At 32.9% G+C, this 17,973-nt stretch overlaps 1 protein-coding gene across 1 annotated transcript in view; it reads left to right on the forward strand.

Annotated features, from left to right (window-relative positions):
• LOC129225564 (2-Hydroxyacid oxidase 1-like) overlaps positions 1–13,726 on the forward strand; it is a 44,661-nt gene extending 30,935 nt beyond the window's left edge. The window contains exons 6-11 of the mRNA XM_054860009.1: positions 2,882–3,137; positions 4,284–4,567; positions 8,577–8,668; positions 10,654–10,818; positions 11,981–12,050; positions 13,142–13,726. Of these exons, the coding sequence (XP_054715984.1) occupies positions 2,882–3,137; positions 4,284–4,567; positions 8,577–8,668; positions 10,654–10,818; positions 11,981–12,050; positions 13,142–13,395 (1,121 nt within the window). The 3' untranslated portion in view covers positions 13,396–13,726. The remainder of the gene's footprint in view (positions 1–2,881; positions 3,138–4,283; positions 4,568–8,576; positions 8,669–10,653; positions 10,819–11,980; positions 12,051–13,141) is intronic.
• Positions 13,727–17,973: the final 4,247 nt, after the last annotated feature.

The following is a 17,973-nucleotide window of genomic DNA, read 5'->3' on the forward strand; positions in this document are numbered from 1 at the left end:
GTGTGTATGTATGCGTGTGTGTGTGTAGGATATGGCCGCAACCTGGAGACGGTTTTAGCAAGAGGAGCAGCATCGTGAGGAGCCGGTCGACGGTGATGCTGCAGAGGGTGCTGTCGGAAAACTAAAATCAGCGTAACATCAAAAACAGTTAATTGAGAATAATAAGCAATCGGTATTGCTCAAAAAAATTGAATTGTGACATCTTGAATTCAAATTATGTTTTTCGCAATCATGTACGTGTGTATGTAGGCGTGTGTGTTTGTGTCTGCGTGCAAGCATGAGTGTATATGTGTGAAATTGTGTGTATGTGTGTGTGTGGGTGTAGGTGTGTGTGTCTGTGTAGTGTAGGTGTGTGTGTGTAATGTAGGTTGTGTGTATGTATGCGTGTGTGTCTAGGATACGGACGCAACCTGGAGACTGTTTTCGGTAGAGTAGTAGCATCGAGAGGGGCCGGTCGCCGGTGGTGCTGCAGTAGAAGGCGGAGGGGGGGGGGGGGGTTGGGGAGAATAAAATCATAGGAATTCAAAACAGTCAAATAAGAACAATAAGCAATGTGATTGCTCAAAAAAGATTAGGTTTTTTTGTCATGTTTTTGAGATGAAGAATGGTCAGTAAATTAGATGAATAAAAAATCGGAATGTGATGCTGGCAGGTGATGTCTTATGGTTTATCAAGTTGTTTTGCCACCACTGAAACTCTACCTTTTTGAATTATTCCATTTTCTTGACATTGGTGTTAAAACAGTGATACAGTAGTACTTACGATTATTGAGCTTAACCGATTATTGTGTTTACGATTATTGTGTTGTTGTTTGTGTGTGTGTGTTGTGTTGAATTTTGAAGCTTTTCAACCATAAAACTTGTTATCAAACATTTGATGCTTTTTAACAGCTTGTACCTTAAATGTCAACGCACTTAAGTTATTATTTCTAGACTACTACCAGGTATGCGTGCTTAACAAATCGCTTAAGGTTTAAGTAAAAATACAGAAATAACTCTTTCTTGAAAACTGGATTTTATTTTAAACTTTAGATCTACTGCACTTATCACAACAGCTCGTTGGAAACATAGCTGTTACGGTGTTTGGAACACTGATTTTATCATTAACCTGAGCACAACACATCAGTTTTATTACTTATTTGTGGTTTCTTGTCACCAGAGTAGCCTTATGATGTATTTTTAAAACTGGTTTATTCCCGGACACAAATTCGAGTTCTTTTGGGAAGGAAATTTTGAAAATTATCTGGTTTTTTAAATTGAATTTAATAGAATTAAATAGATGTAAAGGTTTCTCTTTTTTTAACTCTAAATTCTTCCTAAACAATGTCGAGCTTTCTAGTTTTTTTTTTTTTTTACATTTTTGTTGCAATTTGCCTAATATATTCAAAAAAAGTTATGAAATACAAACTTAACGAACATTATAAATACCTTTTCAGCAATCTGAATTTTCTCAACAATTTTTATTGGTTGATAATTAAATATGTACATAATTAGTTTGTAAATTTAATAATTTTATAACAACACTAATAAAGATGAATCATGCTATTCATAATGGTATCTAATATTATGAGCTAGGATTGCTTTTAGGACTTCAATCGAAAATTAAATTAAGTTTTATCCACCAAAAAAGCTTTTTAATCATGTATATTTTTAGGTTTGTTTCACAACACATTTTATTGTCACATACTTATAACCACACACATTTAGATCAACACATTTTATTGTCAATTTAATTTCAACGGACATTATGAGTGTCTCCGTTCTTAATTGCTACAGATTACAGCGTCGTGTACTCGGTACATTGAACTTAAAACGTTTTGTTGCGGGAACTGGTATTCAGAGTCATCTGCAATACAAATTTTTCAGTAAACAGCGCACAAAGTTCGTCATTTGCAACTACGAGAGATTAAAAAGCTTATAAAAATGTATAGAAATAACTCTGTTACAGTGGTGCAATATTTTGATAGATTACACTATTTTGTAGACAACTTTTTCTGTTTCTTTACTCAGCAACAAATTTTCAGAATTTCATTTTTACAAACTAGACGGTCTCTTAAACGGTAGTGACATGAATTTTGAAACATAGCAAAATTAAAAAAAGGCTATACCATAGAGCACGTTATTCCTAAAAAATTATAAAATATTATGTGTCTCTAGTGAAAATGGCCTTTAGATGCACAAAAAAAATGTTTTGTTTAATTTCCATATAAGGTATAAAAAATTTGATGATTTTGTGGGCATCTAAAATCTGAAATTCCAATAAAGAAAACTAATCGGAACGTGTTAAAGAAAAAAAAAATACAAATTAAAAGTCTCTTAAAGGGAAGACTGGCACTTTTTTAGTACTTCTTAGTTTGTTGTGAACCGTTGATGTGTGAAGGACAGCACATTACAAATAAAAAACCTCGCCAATCGTTTAATGTCGAAAAGTGCAAAAAACGCCTAAAAAATACTAAGCTAACAGCTTATTTCACGTCTCATTTTTGGAGCCAAATTCATCGAATTAGGCTCAACAATCTGGAAGCCAGTTCGCTCCTAAATTGTCAACATTGCATGCCAGTACTTCCGTTTGCGCCTTTCACTTCATTACTTTCGTTTTATGCTGAAATTTTACTTTCATCGTGGCAAAGCATTTATAACCTCTACAGTAAATACCAAACAAATAATTTTTAAAAAAAATTCGAAAATTACGTAAAATGCTGAATGTAGTATCAAAATTTGACCATGTTCCTACTTAAGAGAAAATATTCTAATTTTTAAAATTTCCTGCACTGGTTCACACTTTTATTCTGGAATTAACATCTTAGAAACATTACTGTTTATAAACAACGTCACCTATGATTTGATTATCTGATTGCAATAAATATGTTTTTCATTTGCAGCGGCTGAATGTGAAGGTGTCCCGTACATAGTCAGCGCTCTTGCAAACACAGATTTAGAGGACGTCGCTGCTAGGGCCCCTCATGCTAACTTGTGGATGGAGACTTACATTTTCAAAGATCGCAGTATCACTCAAAGTATTGTCGAACGTGCTGAGGCCGCAGGTTATAGAGCAATTGTTGTCACTATTAGTTTACCTGTTGCCGGGACACAAGTGAAATCCGGGCATGACAGACCTGTTTTGCCAGATTACCTAAGGTTGGTTCCATTTTATTATCATTTTCTCTCAGAATAGTTGTAAAATATTTTCCAAAAGCCGCAACCTCTTTCTTCGGAAACTCTCCCATTCTCAGGCATAATAACAATTCTGCAATACATACTTCTAACACCTTTCCCTCATAGTCAATATTTCTCAGGATGTTTTCGTTAAAATAACATTAAAACTATTAGCGAATTTAAATTATATTTAGATTTCGGAATCCATTTTTCAAAAATTTAGACAAAACCGTCAATTTAACCACATTACGCACACATGTTTTCCAAAATATTTTTTAAGGAAATACTAAACAAAGAAATATTTTCATGGCTTTCAAAGCAGCATACTTCGAATCAACTTACAAACTGCAAAACCTGGAACCAGCACAGTAAAACAGTTTATCACCTGATAAGCACTTCAATAAATATCTTCTATTACGAGGCTTTAAAAAGTGATAGTGAGTCAAGAAACCACCTGTACTATTAGCCGGTATCGATAATAGGAATGGAAATGAACAAAATTTAGAGAATATATTCCTTTTTTTTAATTTTATTTTTCTGAAGAACTGCTAAGAGAAAACTTAGTTTTCAATCAGGTGAGGACCCTGCGATGAATCATCAGGTATTACGAATGTTCAAACAGTATCAAGTTCAAAACACTAAAATCATTTGTTCAGGTATTCATTGTTTTATTCTGCTTTTTTGACAGGCACGGCATAACTATCGCAAAAGTGCTGCGTCATACCCTGAACTTACAATAACACATCATAGTAAAGGGAATTAGAAAAAAAATAAATATTTTTATTTTTGTCGCAGTATATATGTTGTACATTTATCATTGAATAGCATAGCGGGATGTAGTTTATTTTATATGCGCCTTAAGATTTTACACAGCTACAAAAAAATTGCGGCTTAACCCCCGGAAGTACTCTACAAAATTTTTTCCTGTACTCTTCATACTAAATCAAAATTAATGTAACTATAAATATAAGAACTCAATTTGTAATTAGACGCAAAATGCTTATTGTGTTTAAGACAATAAATGTTTTTGCAGTTGAATAAAAAGAAAAAAAAAAGAGAGAGAGCCAAAAAAAAGAGAAAGATCGACTTTTACAGTTTTCTCTAATTGTTTGTTTTTTTTTTTTTTAGTGTACCAAACATTGAAAATGATGAATCAAATGTTGAGCTTTTCGGTGACGGTGCATACTTACATCGACATCATATCCTAGCAGAGATCGAACTCATCAAAGGCAGAGGATACTTCAAGACCCAAAAAGTAAATCAGAAATTCGAACGATATGAAAAATGTATTGGATCGTTTGGATTGGATGAATACCTAAACTATCTCATTGATCCTGAGCAAAATTGGGAAGACTTCCGATGGATCACCACACTTACTGACTTACCCATCGTAATCAGAGGCGTTGTGACAGGTGAAGATCTTTTTATTATAAATTTTAACCGAGAGGTTCGTTATAACTTGATTTCTCAGGGATGGATCGTGTGGGTATCTTTTCGATTGGGTGAAAGAGATGAAATTTTTGTCGCATACATTTGCTCGCATTTTACACCATGCAGTGCCGTGTTCAAGAGGAGGGTTTTAGGGGTTAAACCCCTCTAATTGTAGAAAAGATAATGAGTCAAAAGAAGAAAATGTATACAGTAAAAACCCTCCTAACGGACACCCCTCAAAAGCTGACCTCTTATGCGGACAATTTTTCATTCCACAGTTCAAATGCAAATAACGTTATTAAGCCCCTGTCCTGTGGACACCTCTCTATTGCGGACAAAAAAAGTTGTCCCGTTAGTGTCCGCATTAGAGGGATTTTACTGTAGTTGAAGAAAAACTTTTATGTAAAAATGTGAAAGTTTGAGCAAGGCTTTAAAAAAAAGGCTTTAAAAATAATAAACTTTCTTTCTGGTGTTTTTTAGCAATTTAAGGCTGTTAGAGCTTTACCAACTGGAATAACCTTTTGGAAAAAATATGGTGGAAGAACCGCTGAATGATTTGTAAGCACAAAGTATTAACAACGGCAACAATGCTCAAGGAGAAGGCTATGATGAATGCGGTATATGTTACAGCTATGTAGATGCATTGAAGGAATTTGGTAATCTAATTTGCATCTGCAATAAGCTCTTTCTTATTTATTAAGCAGAATATGAAACCTAATATACATGCTACATTGTAAAAGACTGTGTGGGCAGTTTTTAACATTAATTGCAATATACCGCATTAGTAAACAAATTTGATTAAAAAAGAAACAAACAAGGTTGGATTAAAAAGATGTAAAATAAAGGAATGCTGCTGCTATTTGCACAGATAGAATTATTTTTCCGGGGCGGGGGGAGAGTACGGCAGTTTTTACAGGTCTTTAAATGCCATGCTGGGATTGTAATTTAACGTAAAACGAAAATTTGTGGTGGATTGAACCCCCCCCCCCTCGGGTAAGGATGTGGAAGTTTTAAAACCCCTCCCTTTATGAAAATATGAACACGGGCCTGTACACCATGTAACCAACAGTATTGGGACTTGGGACAGATTCAAAAATCCACAACTTTATCAATTTCACAAGAAATAAGTGACGATTTTCATTGCAACTTTTATATTTTAAACACGTGTTCTCAAACTTTCTGGTCTGCTGCCCAGAGATGAGACGGGCTCAGCCCGAGCCCGCTTCGGGTTGGTTCGCCGAAAGTGGGTTTCGGGCTCGGACTCAAGCTAAGATATATCGTCTATCTCCAAACAAATTCAAAGCAAATAAACATTATCATGCTGTGAGAAACTGAACCAATATTTAAACCAGTTCAATCAATGTAAAAAAAAAAAAAAAAAAAAAAAAAAAAAAAAAAAAAAAAACAGAAAATAAACTAACGCTTATTTATAATATTTTTTTTTTTTTTTTGCAATTACTATTGCAGTGTCTCAAACAGTAATGCATTTGAAGAGGAACATTTTGAGAAAATTTTGAAACTTCTCTGTTAATGGAGACTATTTAAAACAACATTTTTCATTTACATAGATGTTAAAAAAAATGTACCAATCGCAGTTGCACTAAAAGTAACAATATTTAGTTGTTGAAAAACAACAGCTGAGACTAATCTTTCATTAAATCATGTTAGACTGTAGAAGGCTCGGTTTTTGATACAAGAAAGTTTTCTTCGGGCTCTGGTGGGCTTGGATTTTAACCGGAGACAATATCAACTGGGCTTGGCCCCCTCCACACCACCACATGTGGTCAATACAAGTAATGCATTTGGAATTTGAAAAGTTTGTTTTTTAGAAAAACTTAATATTACTACCCTTTTTTTAACATAATTATTGGATAACATGTAATCAAAAAAACTTACTACAAATTAATTTGAAGTAAATAAGGGTATAGCAGAGAATGACATGAACTGCGAGTCACTCTCACAACATCAATAGGAGGTCTGTTAAAGTTTCCCATGCAATTTTTTGAATATTATGTTTTAACTGTCACAAAAAGCACCGCAGGTTACTTTCAATACTTTACTCAATATTTTGATTACTTCATGTATGCTAATACTAAAACTCAAGATGCGCAAAAAAAAAATGTGAATGAAAGCAGCACTAAAAACCTCAAAAAAAAAAAAAAAAAAATGCGTGATAATGTCGAAAATATTTCCATGTAACCACAAATTCGAGTAAATTATAGTTACTTAAAATATATCGCCAGCTCAATCAATTCCAACCGAGGACTGCAGTAAATTATAGTTAGTTCTGCTTTTATATATTTTTGTTTAAAACCTACGCGCCCCCTAGCAGTTCTTCTACTCCCCCTCCCTCCCCCACACTGCAAGCAATTAATTTTACTACGCATGCACAAAAGATAGCAATTAATAACTATCAACGTAATACGTTTTCAACGAAAATTATGTAGCAACTTTTGAAATAACCCAGTTGAATATCTTAAAAACTTTGAAAAAGTATTGGTAAGCTAAAGAGATGCATTATAATGACTTTCGGAAACGCATTACATTAAAAACTAAACGACTTAGAGAGAAAATTAATTTTAATATAATATTTATAACAAGATTACTGAATGTTTGGTAAGGGATTCTGGAAAAAAAGCTCTGCAAGTTACTTGTTAAAAACCAGCGATTGAAGTTTGCAGTGAATGCCTGTATCTTCGTGTATGAGTAGAATAATTGAGAATAGAACATAGAATAATTGAGGCAGGGAGAAGCAAAGAAATGTAAGTGGCAAAATTAAAAATGTTGAGGTAACCAGTACAAATAGTAGCCGAACCTCTCCTCTGTCTTGGGGCAAGAGCCCCAAGTACTAGTAGCCCTGTAAATGGCTGCTGTATAGCATGATTTAGAAAGAAAATTCAATGAATGCCTATCTAGGACTTTATCTTTAACTGCGTATTAATCAAAACTTGAAAACGTCTACTTACATCACTTTGCTTCTTACTGCCTCAACTGTACATACGAAGTTAATAAATTCCAGAAATTTACATCTTATTCCACGCTATTTGCGATGAAGGGTGAATTTTTTTTTTTTTTTTTTTTCAATTTTTTGTTTCACCAATTTGTTGCTTTGCCTCTAAGTGCATGCGTGATTTATTTTTTATTGGAAAATCTCAGCTGAAGCATTCCTTTTATGTGACAAAAGTTTCAAAATGATTAGAGTTTTATTAAATTCTTAAAAAATTCGAATTTTTAATATCTTTAGCACTCATACGTACGCACTGGCTGTCGCTTATTTGAAAAATAGAATCTTTTATTTTTACCGAGAAGTCCATGGATTGCTGACTACACCATGACGGAAAATGAACTAAGAGACCTAATGAGACATTTTGCCCTAGTGACGGACTGTTAGAACATTGACAACAACAAATTTCTTTGTACATGAAATGCACCGTCAGATCAGTCAATTCCAGCCGAGGACTGCAGTTTCGTGCTTGTTAGCACTCATCAGCCCGGCATAGGAGTGACTGTGCTGGAGGTGGAAGACCTCTTAAGGAAGTCAAGAGTGCCAAACAAACTGGTAGCTAATGCAGAATTAGCACTGACCAGACGAGTGACCGAAACAATGGTTCGGTTCAACTCGAATATTGAAGGCAAGGCAGGTGGATTTTCCACCTCCAGCTCAGTCACTCCTATGCCGGGCTGATGAGTGCTAATAAGCACGAAACTGCAGTCCTCGGCTGGAATTGACTGAACTGGCGGTGTATTTCATGGATTTCTGCCTTAGCCCTGGTTATAGGACGGTAACTTACGGATTATTAACTTTATTTGTGTTTGTCTTAGTTGATGCAGGTGCATCATAAGTACGCTATAAGTTTTCGCAAACATTTTCCTTTTGAAAATATACCTTGGTGGTCTTTTAGCATCTGTTATCCCGAGCCTACTCAAAGCATTCAAATTAATATCGTCCCATGATAGCAGCAAATTCAAAGTGATTTTTCTTCTCACTAGGTTGCGATGCTATTAGAGCTGTCGAGAGTGGTGCTGCAGCAGTTATGGTTAGCAATTCTGGAGGATATGGCTTGGATTCAGCTCCTGCAACCGTAAGTGTACAATGTAATACGATTGTGTCTCATCATTCAATAAGATCCTATATCACTAGGCAAAGTGCCAGTTTTCGATTTTTGTTCCTTACCTTTGCTGTAAAACGTAACGCACTAATATGCATAATAAAATATGCATGCAAAGCTATTTAAAAAATCGCAACATAAATATTATCTTTTTTTTTTTTTTTTTTTTTTTTTTTTGTAACCGAGGTACATGAGTGATATCTGATATTTTAGATTATCACTTTACCCTTTTGTAAAAGTGAAATAATTCTTTTGGTACTTCTTCAAAAATCCGTTTTTAGCCTATTTTCCCAGTAAGAGAAAGAAGAAAAAGCATGAAAGAAGGCTTTATGCATCTTAAAAATATCGCGAAAAACAAAAAAGAACTCAAAAATAAATTAAATAATTGAATAAATATTAAAAATTGAAAAGTGGATATTGAAGTGGGAAAATGTGTTTGTCTGTCTGTCGGTATGTTTTTACTTTGAAATAATTATTGTTGATAAAGTTTGTTTTTATTTTCACTCTATAGTTTTAATTTGAGTATTCAGCGTTTGGCGGAGAAATTTGGAGTCCTTTATGTTTCTTTAAGGATATGCGCAGACGATTTTTTTTTAAAAAATTATTATTAAAATTAATTTAAGGGGTCTAAGGACCCTTAACTTTCAAAATTTTCGACTTTCTGGAAAAAATATATGTTATGCCTAATTTAATTCTGAACAATGCGATACCTTATTTATTACCATACGCAAAAAACAATTCAAGTTATAGAAAAAATGCGTAAACATTCCCCATAGAGATTTATGTTGACCGCAGCTATTTAAGCCTCTTTTTCTCAGGTGCCGGTTTCTCGTTTTGCGCGCGTGATATCTCAAAGTTTCTAATGTATTTCCGTTTCATTATTATGAACTGAACCTAAATTTTAACTAAAAATGAAAGTTAATATTAAATATATATATATATATTCACTTAAAATTTTGGAAAATTCTGATTAACATAAAATTTACAAAAAATAAATAAATAAATAAATAATTAAAAATAAACAAATAAATTTAGGTTCAGATCATAAAAATTAACCAGACGAACATGTATTGAAAGTTTTACGGAAATATATGAGAAACTTTCTGAGATATCACGCACGCAAAATGGGAAACCTGAGAAAACTCTACCTGAAAAAAGAGGCTTAAACAGCTGCTGTTAACATAAATCTCTACGGGGAAAGTTTACCCATTTTTTCGATAACTTGAAAAACTTTTTGGTCGAAAAGTTTAAAGGTTAAGGGTCCTTAGACCCCTTAACTTAACTAAAATTAATGAACCTTAAGTAGAAATTTTGTTGTTTTTATTTATTTATGTATTTTTTTTTTATTTTTTGAAATGTAAGTTTATTCATTTTTTATTTTATTTTTCTCATTTTTTTAACAAAGAAAAAAAGACAACAAAAAAATTATTTTTGGGCGTAATGTATTTATTTCAATGAGCCTTTTCAATCTTTTTTTTTTTTTTTTGAAAGCGATTAAAGATTTTTTTTTAAATGGAAAAAAATACATAAGCTTCTTTATTAAAAAGGTGTTACTACTTGATGTATTCGTTAATTTATTTTTAAGCATATATTTCTGCAGATGAGATAGGCATATTTGCTTTCTAAAAATCAGGTTAACATGTTAAAAAGTCACGTTTAAAATAATTTGCAATTTTTGTTAATTTTGAGATTTTGGATCAGCTACTAAGAAGTCAAAATTGGTATACGGGGAAGTAGTACCGTTTAGTATTGAACGGAACTTTTGTTATCATTAAATTAGGAATTAAAATAAAATTTAATATGTTAATGATGCAAAACGAACTAGCAAATTGCTAATGCTGTTTTGTACAAACTTTCCCGTTTTAGGCTTCCTCTCTCTATATTAAGTGATTCAATATGAGTTGTAACCCTTATTCTTAAGATGTAAGCAGCTCTAAAATGGATTTTTCTTCTTTTAGATCGAGGCACTCGCAGAAGTATCTGAAGCTCTGGATGTCTATCCAAATGTAGAAATTTTTGTAGAAGGTGGTGTGCGTTGGGGACATGATATCATCAAAGCTCTTGCTCTCGGTGCTGATGCAGTTTTCGTTCAGAGGCCAGTTTCCTGGGCCATGTTGCACAGCGTAGGTTCTGTTTTTTCAGTTATTACAATATATTTAAAGACAAAGCAAGAATACAGCGCGAAAATTTCAATTCATAACTGTAATTATTAAAATATTATTCAGGCAAAACAAAGAAAGTCCTTTACTGTTGAAACAATTTCTGCACGAGCAAAAAAAAACTTTTTAGTATTTAAAAAAATTGAACTTTGCGAAACAAGCAACTTATATTTTGAATATAACAAACATTGTTACTGCCAAGAATTTGTTACAAGTTTAATCGGTATGTTTTAAAATGTTCATTTCGTCGAACGATTGAGTCTGATGAGAAAAATCATTCAATCTTATGAAGGCACAAATTACAGTGATAAAACGAGAGTTTAAAATCGTCGACAACCATTGAGAGATTAAAAAAACAAGTTTTTGCTATTACAAAAAATAATGGTCATTGACTAAACAACGATTAAGTGAACATAAAATAAATAATGAAATGGACCGAAAGATAATATATAGCTACTACGTTTTAATTTTGTTTCTTCTGCTTTTGGATGTAAAAACGTTTTATTACCCGAAACGACAGGAAAGACGCAGGGGACTTCACTTGAGAACAAACTTCAATTAGGGAAAAAGGCTTACATTTCCGTTTCCTTGGTCAATGGATGCAGAAACGTAAATGTTTTGTCAGATGACAATCATTGACAAGGAAAGTATCATTTTTTCCAAAAGTTTAACGATTCCCAAAAATCCTGATCGGAAGCAATATGAGTTTTCAATGACTTAAGTAGAGAGTAAACTTGCACGTAAATTTCGGAAAGGACTTAAGATGCTTTTCCATTGCTTCTTAACATTATTCTTGTAATTACAATTTTCTTCTAATAGATTGAAACAATGAATTTCATGTTGTTTTACATTGAAAAATTAAAATTTCATTTTACCAAAAGAAAATATAAGTTACTCTCAGAAGTGTCTTAAACAACTCTTTCCTTCTTTTTTCACTTTTTTAATTTATTTTTTAATGCAAGTACATACTATATTAAAATTAAGTGTAAACTGCTGGTATAATTTATATAAATGTTTGGAATTTCTTAATTCTTATTAATTCTGAACATTATAAAGTACTTCTATGTATTTGAAAAGGTATATCGTTAAAATTGTAACTTTTTTTTTTTTTTTGGTAATTGTTTAGGGAAAATGTGGCGTGCGACGTGTACTTTCTGAACTCAGAAATCAACTGGATCGAGATATGGCCTTAATGGGTAAGATACATTTTCATACTTAAAATACAACATGTGTGAACCTCACAGTGCTCAAAAAATCACCTTACTGATCCCTCTTGAAGTTTCAGAAATGAAAGGCCCGATGGAAATAAATTTTTGAAACTGTGTAGTGAGCACTGAAAGGATAAAAAAAACGCTGCCTTAATGTACACAATCTTAAGCAGAACTGTAGAATAGGAGATACAACTAACCCTGAAATACATGAGATTGGAACACCCCAACATAATGGAAATTCCACCGTGTATTCAACAAAAAATGTTAAAGAATCAAGCAAGATCAGGACTTTTTTTTTTTTTTTTTTTTTGCCATCTGAGGAATGATATTAGAAAATCCCAAAATAAAATCTTTTGAAAATCACAAAAAAAAAGCTACAAATGAAAATTTCTATTGAAACGAGGGTAAATTAAAACCGTATAACACTTACCGCAATTTTAATTTTGTTAGCAAAGTATTTAGGTACACACACACACGTTTCACTTCTTTTTTCATTTTTTTTTCTTTTCTTAACTTCCTGTACTTTCTTTCTCTTGTCTTCCCCCCCTTTTTTTTTTACAGAAAAGTGTATGTTTCCTCCGGTAACAACCCTGTCATGTGCTCACTTATGTTAATATATATTCTTCTATCACATCAAGGTCCTCTGTTCAATGTTTTTGAATGAGAGATTTATAAAGTTTGATTATTTGTGTTCACAAATGTTATTTTTTTCAATCACTGAGGTAATAATTATAAAGATACATATGAAGCAGTGTGAAGCAGAGGGATGTAAATGGACGTTTTCAAGTTTTGAATAAAATGCGTATAAAGATAAGGATCCTAGTTAGGCTTTCCTTGAAAAGTTTTCCATAATCATGCTGTATAACAGAACCTACCAGGGCTGCTAGTACCATCTTTTGCCCTGAAACTGAAAAAAGGTTCACCTATCATTTGTACTGGTTATCTCCATTTGTTTTTTATTTTGCCACTTTACCCCCTTTTTACCTCATATGTCATTTTATTAATTTTTTCCATTACAAAAAATATTGATAATATTTCGTCTTAACCATCTTCTCTTCTTTCAATTTTCTTCGTAGGAGTCAAACACGTCGAACAAATTACTTCAACTATGGTCGTAAACAGAGAGTATTACAGACATCGCTACCACCCTAATGACGTAGATTCTCACTCTCTTGCACGAGAAGATGTCCTTGAATGTCCTTTCGGATACGACTACGACGAAGGATCAGAAGAATCTTTGGAAGACGTCAACCAACTTAATGATCCTAATCTAGAAATTGCACAAATTACGAACGTCAAACTTTCCCGGAAGAAGGGATTCACTGGATAAACGCAATCCAGACAAACTGATATAACGTATCTGAAGATAAAAAAATAATAAAACAAACTCATTTACATGATTTTAAAAAGTAATGTTGGCTCGATCAAATATTGTCAATTAACAAAACATAATCTCAATAAACTCAGTGAAAACTGAGTAATATTTTTCGTTGTGTCAAACGATGCAAAGACTGTGAACAATCATTTCTGAAAAATAGATTCATTGTAAAAGCGAGTGATATGTGTACAACACTAAAGAATTGTTTTATGCTGGAAAAGAAAATTGTGCTTGTATGAAGATGGCGCATTTTTGTTCAACCAATAAAATGTTAATTTGATTATTTTTTGCAGATTTTTTCGTTTTTCAGTCATCACAATTACATTAAAATTAAAGCTGTTTATATCAAAACCAAATTATTACATAAAAAATACATGAGAGCCAAGAAACACATGATGCTCTTTCCGCTTAAATCTTTCAAAAAAAAAAAAAAAAATCTCGTAAAAAAACATTTTATGTACGACTTTCTTTCTTTCTTTCTTTTTTTTTTTTAACTTTCAGTATTATCTATTTATTTAATGATACTAAAAGTTTCCGGATTTTAAAGTAATCGGCCTTATTGTATATTATATATTTTCTCTTCAAATTCAAACAACATTCATGAGTTTTCCTCCTTTCAAGCCACATAATACACTGAATGATCAAAAATGTAAGCTGATTAGCAATTTATTTTACTAATGTTGATGGTGTTAATCTCTGTTCTCGAACTCCGCGACTAGCAGGTGTTCCAAACTTCCCGATGCATTCGGTTTTTGCTTGCTCATTACTTCCTTCTTGCTATCACCCCTGTTTTGATAAAATCAGAAGAGAACTGACGCATGCGCAAATTCGAGTAAGGTTTTGCGTTAAAATGTCGGAAAGTACTCGTACTTTTCTGTAGTGGGTATATCGCTCACTCCTTTCAGCAACGTCATACCTCAAAAACACGATTTTTCAGGAGAGCGCTGTTAAAGTCTAAAAGTAAGATATCATGTATTAACTATACTTCAAGCCATTGGTTGAACTTTTTCTTACGCGTAACGTTTTTTTCAAGAAAATATGGTGTTTCTTCTCTGTTCCATGAAGTGTAAGTTTTAAAAAGTTGCGTTTAATTTAGGACTAAATTTCAAAGACACTCTTTGAAGTGTCTCAAAATATGCCATTATTGTTACTAATTGTTCTCCTTACAATACCGACAACACCAACATAAATGCAAATAGCGCGTTCTTGATTTAAAAATAAGAATGAAAAATGCTCTTTTTTTTTGTGTGTGTGCAATACTTGTTTTCGAAACAAATAATATCATCTTTCACGACACAGATACTTCATGCCTAATGAATCAAGCACAACCCAAGATGTGACGTTCTAGAAAAGAATATCCCAAAAATATGTGAAAATGAAAATACAGACTTCCATTTGAAGGTTAGCTATCTTCTCGAGTTTATTATTGTAGATTGTGGAAGTTTTCAAATCAGTTGAGTTTTGGTTTCCCCCGAAACTTCTTCAGAAAAAGTCTACACCTTTCCTTGGCTCTTCAAATATTTCAGTTCCAATAAATCCTCATCCTCATCTGTTACTTTTGCTCTGTATTTCTATTGTTTATTAACCGACTTCAAAAAAGGAGGTTATGATTTCGGCTTGCTTTTTATGTGTGTTTTCGTATTACTTGAAGAATAGTGGACCGGTTTGAAAAATTCTTTTTTTTTTTTTTTTGGAAGGGTATGCTTCCCAGATGGTCCCATGTTAATTTTGTCTTGATCTGTTGAGGGGTCCCGGAGAAATCCAAGAAACTTTAAATTTCACACGTTGTGGCTACGTAGACCAGCTTTCGTCACTGCGCAATACGTCACAGGAGGTCGCGTGGTTTTGGCGTGAACGGTGCATTTTTTCGACAGAGGTATCTTGTTTTGAACAATCTATACATATAATAAAATAAGATGTTTGTGTGTGTGTGTGACGCGCATCCCGAGAAAACGGTAAGACCTAGAAAGATGAAATTTGGTATACTGGTGCAGTTTTTGCTGAAGATGTGCACCTCGGGCTTCGATTTTTGATATTTTAATTAGAAAAAAAGTTATTTAATGTTTTATGTGTTTTTTTGCACTTTTTACCTCACAGACCCCGAACCAATCGCGCCACACAAATATTTTTTGCACTATAAAGTAGAAGATTTAATATTAAATATGATGAGTGAAAAAATTTTGAAAGTGGAGCAATTTTTGTATTTTTTATGAATTTTTCAAAAAACCTTTAATTTGCATTTTTTCTGGGTTTTGTTTTTTTTAAATATCATCCTGCGAGAAGTATCAAAGCCCCATTTCTAAAATTTAAGTTGGTAATAGTAAAACCATTTCGCCCTCTTCAGAAGAAAAAAGTTCTTAAAAATACGCAATAGTTTTTTTTAAACAATTTTTTAATGCTGAACACATTATGTCTTTCCACGCATCGGTCGAAAAAAGCGTTCTTAAATCTTTTATGCCTCTGACGTCACTACTTGGATTTCGATTCGGTATTTACGATGGAATCTTAATCGCAAACAATGTTTATCTTTTGTTTTTACTATACAGCTTACTTCTACATTTTATGACGTGATGACCACGTGTTTTCCGGCAGAGCTTGCTTTTTTCTTTCCTTTTTTTTGTTTTATTTAGGGATTGCATTTATTTCTTTTTCCATTCCCCCCCCCCCCAAGCTGGAACGTTTTGCTGCATCTATATTACGTTACATTTCATAGTTATGCACATTTAATTCAATAATAACAGATTTTTTTTTCTTTGTCAAACGCTACTTTTTGCACACTATGGGGAATTTTGAAGATAACTTTTCTTTTATTTTTTTTTGCTCTACTTAAATAAAAAAAAGATGTTTTTTTTTTTTTTTTTTTTGAGTGATCTTTGTTTTTATTAGGAAATGGGAGGGGAGGTTAAAATAAATAGAGATGGATAAGAAAATTTAGAGAAAGATCGTAAAGGTAGATAGCCGCCGAAGAATCTTGACGTAAAAATGTGAATGGCACAACAAAAGATAGAGATATGTGATTAATACTGCTGCCAAATTTATTTAAACAGCCACCGAAGGCGGCAAACTTGAAATAAAAATTTAAATGACAAGTTAGCCAAGCAGCCGCCGTAGGTGGCTGCTTGCATAGAAAGGCGAATGGCGTAAGAAAGCGGACCGGCTGGTCGCCGCAGGCGGCTAGTACGTATATAATTCTCTCGCATCGGGGTTTGATTTTCACGGCGCCGCCTGCTAATTTTATTTTTGTCTTACTATTGCATTTCTTACTCATGTAGCAAATCAGTAAATTAAATGCATTTTGCTACGAAAATAGTTGAATTAATTAATGTATTATATTTTTTATTTTGCTAATAAATAACTTCATTTAGTCATCCAAGTTTTTTTTTTTTTTTTTAATGTTTTAGTTTTCAAATGCATTTAGTGTTACATTCAAGGTGAATTTAAGACAAAAATCCCCCACCCGCTCCCTTTGAAGATTAAATTTATGTTTCTTAAAAAATATATCGTAACTGGCGTCCGATTTCTAAAGTTTGACTAGTATTCTAGATTTAATACTTCATGACACCGTCAGCTTTATTTACAGTTAGGGTAATATTAATTTACAGATTTAGTTGGAATTTTTTTATGCACTATGCTCCCCGATTACTAGAAGACGCCTGTACAGATAGGAAAATTCTTTTTCTGTTTGAAACGGTATACTTCTCCCTGTCGTCTAGTCGTCTAATGGTCTTCAAGTCCGGGTATAAGGGATCCTGGAGAAATCGAGGGAGAGGATAGATTTAAAGACTAATTTCACGTTTAATTAAATTAGTGTTCAACTCAGGTGGGATGTCAGTTACGTTATGTAGTAGTTTATAGGAGGCCCCGACTTCAAAGGTTTATAAAAAAGATATCGTACATAATTAGTTAGGTATTAAAATAATTCATCGTATAGTAATTAAATCAGTGTTTATTTTATAACTAGGTGTTTAGTTTAGTTGATTTTTGTACTGGAATTATAAAATAAATTTCATACTCGTGCTGTGTTGTTTGTAAACTCATAGCGTCTCACTTAAAGAAACGATTTTTATGTTTTTTTTTTTTTTTGTTTAATGCATAGAAGGGATCTAACTTAAGATCCAAACTTTTGCTTCACCATATTTGTTCTAGAAAAAAGTTATAGCAAAAAGCAATAAACTTCATTCAATTTCAATATCAAACGATTAAATATAAAATCCATTGTTAAAAAAAGTGCCCCCGATAAAACAAAGGTACTTTCTTTACTCAGTGTTAAAGAAAGTACCATAAAACATTAATATTAGTCAGGGGTGCCCCCTTATGGGCGAGGGAGGCTGTTTTGAGGGGTATTTTTCCTTTTTAGGGGGCTCTTCCTTTGGGGGAGTACCCTCCTCCCTAACTATTTCCCCTGCATTAATCATTCGTAGTCATATCGCAATTTTTGAATAAAGACTCCTCTGAAGCAAACAGGAAATTCATTTAGTATCATTGTTCTAGTAGTATTTTGATCTTCATATATACAACATCACAGTAGAT

This window comes from Uloborus diversus, chromosome 7 (assembly GCF_026930045.1).
Source record: "Uloborus diversus isolate 005 chromosome 7, Udiv.v.3.1, whole genome shotgun sequence".
NCBI lineage: Eukaryota > Metazoa > Arthropoda > Arachnida > Araneae > Uloboridae > Uloborus > Uloborus diversus.